Source organism: Oryx dammah, unplaced genomic scaffold (genome assembly GCF_014754425.2).
Source record: "Oryx dammah isolate SB20612 unplaced genomic scaffold, SCBI_Odam_1.1 HiC_scaffold_2, whole genome shotgun sequence".
NCBI lineage: Eukaryota > Metazoa > Chordata > Mammalia > Artiodactyla > Bovidae > Oryx > Oryx dammah.
The window spans coordinates 62,203,512-62,209,579 of NW_024070186.1; the positions used below are offsets into that span (position 1 = coordinate 62,203,512).

At 42.4% G+C, this 6,068-nt stretch overlaps 1 protein-coding gene across 1 annotated transcript in view; it reads right to left on the minus strand.

The window, feature by feature from the left end:
- The window catches only part of NCEH1 (neutral cholesterol ester hydrolase 1), a 67,432-nt gene extending 61,746 nt beyond the window's left edge, over positions 1-5,686 (minus strand). The window contains exon 1 of the mRNA XM_040248948.1: positions 5,339-5,686. Coding sequence (XP_040104882.1) covers positions 5,339-5,476 — 138 coding nt within the window. The 5' untranslated portion in view covers positions 5,477-5,686. The remainder of the gene's footprint in view (positions 1-5,338) is intronic.
- Positions 5,687-6,068: the final 382 nt, after the last annotated feature.

A 6,068-nucleotide genomic window follows, 5' to 3' on the forward strand; every position in this document is an offset into this window, starting at 1 on the left:
CTGGGTCAGGAAGATACCCTGGAGAAGGAAATGACAACCCACTCCAGTATTCTTGCTTGGAAAATCCCATGATCAGAGGAGCCTGGCAGGCTACAGTCCATGAGGGTGCAAAGAGTTGGACATGACTGAGTGACTTTCTTTCTTTACTGTAAATGCTCACTCAGCCTTGATAATTCAGAGCTGATATCAGTGTGAAAGGGAAACATCTGCTCCTGATGCTAAGGTCAACACTGTAGTTGTTGTTTAGTTGCTTGGTCATGTACGACTCTTTTAGACCCCATGGACTGTAGCCCACCAGGCTCCTCTGTCCATGGGATTTCCCAGGCAAGAATATTGGAGTGGGTTGCCATTTCCTTCTCCACAGGTTAACATTAGATGTCCTTTTTAAGGCGGCAATCCATAAATGCCTCTATCATAATTCTTCTATCATTCAACTCACATTCTGTAACTGTCAGTAGATTTATCTCCCTTTAGTGGACTGTAAACTCGTAAAGACTAGACATGTGTTTTATTGTTTCATCAACTCCTAGCATTGTTGTTCACTGAATTAATGATGACTTCGGAATTTTAACTTTATTAAGGATAGGATATTAGGCTAGGATATCGATTTTATTTTGGAAACACTAAAAGACTGTTAAAATTTCATACTATGACACATCTTAGACTAGGTAGGAAAGATAGTTAGGCCTGTCACCATGAAATTTAATTACATGTCTTTCTTTATAAACATAAATGAAGGAGAAAATAAGTGGTAGACAGTTACCGTATAGTTTCATTTGTCAGTAAAAGTAAACATATGCTCACTAATTTAAAAGAAGTAATTGTGCATTAATAGGACGGTTAAGAACGATTATTACACTTTCACACCTCAGAAATATTTTCATATCAAGCTCAAGCCACATGTTAGCAATAGGATATCACACTAAAATAAAGTAATAAGGTTGGCATTTCTGTGCTCAGAGCCATATTTGTAGAGTTTTAGGAAAAGTAAAAAGGAAAACTGGCTAAACCTCAATACAAAATAAAAAGTTTAAAGAATAAAGAATTAAGAGGAGAACTACAAATTAGGCATTATCTTACACACTTGTAGTTGAATCAACCTGACTTTAATATTTGATTGGATCCACCAGCAGGTTCTGTCTACCGAGACCAACTCATTTTGCTCACTTGTCAGAACTAATACTAATCAAACTATTCTTAAAGCCATTCTGCTGCCAGGTGTGTTTAAAGAAAATTTCACTAAATCAGCTAAAAATTACTGTGCTTAGTGAGTGAAATCTCTAATTTACATGAAGAACTATGGGTTAAGGCAAGTCTAGAAGGCAATAAGCAAAACTTATTATATACTAATGTTTTAAAGTTAAATTTAGGAGTAAACATTTCAGTTCATGAATGCTTATGAAGAAGGTCACCAAGTTGGAGTTCTGCATGACATCCAGCTGAGCTGTCATTCAAAGCATACCCACACAGCCCAAAGGCACATCATGCACAGAGAATTCAGGTGCGGTCACATTCGATTTCAACAAGTTTGAGGACATTTTACAGGATGAAAAATCTTGCTCAATTAGTCCAAAATCACTGTCATTTATAAGAAACAGGGGAAGCATTCAGCAGAAATATCAGCTTCAATAATCTTTCTTTTACATTATGTCACTGGAGGATACATAGGATAAGAACTAGAAAGTTAAGAGGTGATTGAGGTAAGAAGTCATGCTCTGGCCCTTTATTACCTTCAGTCATCATCTTTACCACCCCCTCTAAACTGTACAAAACCACTCCCTCCTATGAGCTCCTGTAACTGTACCTCTTCTGTAATACTTGTCAGCTCTTGCCTTTTTAATAGCTATACATGAGCATAGCTTCTTCATCATACTAAGCTGCAATTTCTGTAGGTCAGACTCACACACTAAGCTTTCAATCTGTGTTACATTTAAGTGACTGTACATGAAACCTGCTATCATGATAGCGGTCAAAGGATCCAAGATGCCTTTTTTAAAGAAATTTGATTTTGAAATGTCTTCAGAACATCCACCAAACTCCTTCCTTTTGTTCCCCTAATCTTCATCTACATCTCTCTCTATTGCCCTTCCCAGACTACTTTTGTCTGTGTTTTTCCACTGTTGAAGTCTTATGATGGCTTTACTATCACACTGAAAGATGCCTAGCTATTTTATCACCTTAGAGCCAAAGTATCAGATACTAATCTGATAAACATGCTAATGTAAAGGGCTCCTTTCCAGCAACATGTATGCAATATAACTTGAACAGTTTAAGAAAAATATAATCTACATCAGCAGTGTATTTAACTTACAGAGTAGTGGTTCTCAGTTTTTGCTGCACACTGAAATCACCTTGGGAACTGTTTAAAATACTGCGTCCTGGGACTCCTCTCCCAGAGATTCTGCATAAATTTGGTATACGTTGTGAATTGGGCATTAGGATTTTTGAAGCCTTCCTAGGTGACTCTAATGTAGCCTCTGTGTTTGAAATGACTTGAGAAAGATCCTAAGTAGCTTCTTCTTAGGTAATATTGAAGGACCCCAAGGAAGAAAAGCACAGTGAACATAATCTCCATACTCTGACTCATCTGCAGAAGATAAAGGAGATGAGAAGGGACAGGGAGTGGTGAAGCATTTGCCAATGACAAGAGAATAAAAGTAGCACTCACTTTTTTTTTCTTTTTGGCCACATCACATGGCATCTTAGTTCCCCAACCAGGGATCAAACCCATGCCCCCTTCAGTGAAAGGCGCAGAGTCTTACCACTGGACCACTAGGGAAGTCCCAAGCCTTCACATTTCTTGATATTAGGCAGGTGCCTGCTGTATTAGGAAGTTGACCAAGCCTTACCTCTGAAGTAGCTTTTCTAATGGAGCCAATCAATTCAAACTAAAATGATGTGGACAACAAACTTTATGCCAGGCAATTTAGTGGTAGCAGTCCAGGTTTCAATGAGGTAGTCTACTTCCAGTTTACATTTATTGTTTCAACAAAGTTGAGCAGTACTACAGATTTTCCCCACAACCCACAGTGGCCCTTTGGGACAATACTTAGAAGAATATTGGAGTGGGTTGCCATTCCCTTCTCCAGGGGATTTTCTCAACCCAGGGATTGAACCCAGGTCTCCTGCATTGTTGGCAGATGCTTTTATCGTCTGAGCCACCAGGGAAGTCCACTTAGAAGAATAACTACAACCAATTCCAGCCATTAAAATACATTACAGCACTCTTACAAAGCATCAATAGCTATCAGCTCTATTATACAAGGAAAGCTGAGGGTCAGAGAAGGTTGGTTAATGGGCTGGCCTCGCAGCCAGCAAGTGGCCTGACTGAGGAGGGATTCAGGGAGGCATGACTAACAGTCATGCTCTGTTTACTACCAAGTGTCAAGCACATTGCCTTTTCCCCAGGACAATTTGAAGTGACACTGGTAAACTGCTTTCCTGGGTAGAATATGCTTTCTTGTGGGCTGAATGATCTTTCTGATGTTTTACAGTTCTGAAGACAAATGATAAGAGCCACTTGTGTGCTAACCCAACCCCAGCCAGTGTCCAGTGAGGATACTCTGCTACCTTATCTGTCTCTGTGACCTGGCACTATAAACATTATCATTCCCAAACACCAGCTAAGGGCACACTCTGCAGATGACCGTAAGGTCTAAAGGCCTTACTGGACTGGTTGCTTTGTTTTGGAAGAAAGACATTTTTCCAATCATGGCTTTTTTTCAAATTACTTATGATAGGGAAGATTTCCTTAGATCAGAAAGGCAAGAATAATCTTTGTGGCCAACACGGTAGTTTGACTTATTTTTTCTTTCTTTCTCTTTTTCTTATCATTAGGCATTATTCTTTTAACTGTAGAAGGCCATTTAAGCCACCCAGGTAAATATCATTGTATCCCAGAATCTTTAAAGGGCGCTACTCCCCAGCAACAAAATTTCTGGAGGAAGAGAGTGATTGCACAGCATCCTGCACAAGACTGCCTTTCTTGGAGCCAATGCTAGAGAAGGGGATGGTCATTCTTTCGTCTTGTCAACCTTGTAGTAAGCAGGAGGGAAGGAAGAGGCTATTGCCTCATAGACTCTTCCTAAGAGAAAATGGGGGACTTGAGGGTGGAAACGTGGCTGGATTCAAGAAAAGCAAAATCTTCCTAGAAATGTGCTATAATACCCTAGTTAAGGGATTTATGATAGGACAACGCCTCAGAGACTAGGTAATCCTACACACAGTTGAAATGCACAGGGAAAAGGAATATCAATCCTCTAGGAAAATCCTGTTTGTTTGTTTGTTTGTTTTCTCTCTCTCCTTAGTTGTCATTCTTTAAAGGAATTTACAAAAATAACCTGAGGTTAAAGCCCAAGGTTGGAGGGGGGGAGGATTCTCGGTTTGGGAGGAGGGTCAGGAGTTTAGATAGAGCAGGATGCTCAGAAAACCCTGTTTAGTCTTGCACAATCAGACTTGACAGCTGATTTGTAGTCTAGATTTTAGATTGTCTGGCACCTAAAATAATGCCTCTTACATAGAATAAACCAGAAAGTTACATTTTTCTGTCTACGGGGTTAAAAAAAATACACACTCACGGTACAGTAAAGAGAACTGTCACCCTGCCAGGCTAAGCCTGGATATCCTGACTCAGGCAAAGGTTAGCTCTTCTACAGTTAAGGACATAAACGGAACGTTGCAGGGCGCAAAACAAGAGCATCATGCAAAACACCTGCTGTCACTACCTCCACAGCCTCTCCCGCAGCCAGCCAGGCCTCTCCGCCTCCTTTGTTGGGCTGAGCTGAGGCGTGCCGGCCATGACGTGCAGATCTGTGCCGTTCCCTAAGTACTGTGGGAGCCCAGGCTGCTGCCCGCGGCAATGGAGGGCTCCACTGTCGGACACAGTGCGAGATCACCGTGCCAAGTCTGCTCTTAAGGTGGCTGTATTCCCAGGAACCAGAGCCTTCCTACAACACTTAACTCGCTCTCTGCCGCCCTCTATGAGAGAACAAAATGGGGGGAGCGGTGGGTTATAAAACGCTGGAAGCTTGATTTTTGACATTGCAAACCAAGATAGAAGGTGACATTTAGGAAAGACGAAGGTTTTAAACAGTCGTCAAATTCTGCTCAAGAACTTCACCTTCTCCGGTATCAACACAGACGAAGACACAGACCCAACCCGCTGCTAGCCAAGAAGCGAATGCGACATCCTGAAAATGTCAGCCTGAAACACTAAAAAGCAATAGCCTTATTGCGCCACAAAAATACGCATCTCACGGGACAAAGGCCGGAAATTCTCTTTCCCCCTAAAATATTGCTTAAAAGAAGGGACAGAGAATAGCCCTGGGCTGCGTCTCACCACTTGCTGTGCGCTCCGGAAAGTGGCGTCCAGCAGCATCAGCTTCCAGGGATCGGAGACGGAGCTGGGCAGAGGGATGTAGATGTAATAGGCAGCCAGTGCCACTAGGGCGGTAAGCAGGACACAGGACGACCTCATCCTCCTCCGGCTCGTCTGGCCTGCCGGACGGACGAGGAGGAAAGGGCAATACCACCCAAAGACCTCAAGCAAGTTTCTGCGAGGGCCAGCCGCTCATTCACCCGTTTCTTGTGTGCCCAGAGCCAATCAGAGGCGGCGTCGGGAGGAAGTCGGAGCGCTGACTTACCCCCTCCACTTGTCCTTGCAGAGTGTTGCAGACACTCCAGGTTTGAGAAAGCTGTGGGGCTGTGCTGGGCGAAGAACAGCGGACTCCGGAGGACACAGGTGTGTATTGCACACCAGTGACCAAGGGCTTCCCTTCTGCAGGTTTCCAAACGGAAACAGTCCCGGAATAGTTTAAGTGCATTAAGTTTCCATCTGTCTAAAGCACATCTGACTCAAAATGGAGTCAGATGTGAGAAAGATAATAAAATGATAGTAAAAATCCACTGACTTCTACAGCCAGATTTGCAACGGAATGTAAAGCCTATCTGATATGTAGTGAGAGAAGATAACAAATTCTTATAGCTCAAGCGAATGATAAGCCAGTAGTATAATACATCAAGCACACAAATCTTGGTTTCCAGATCTCATTCTCCAATAAAAAGAACCA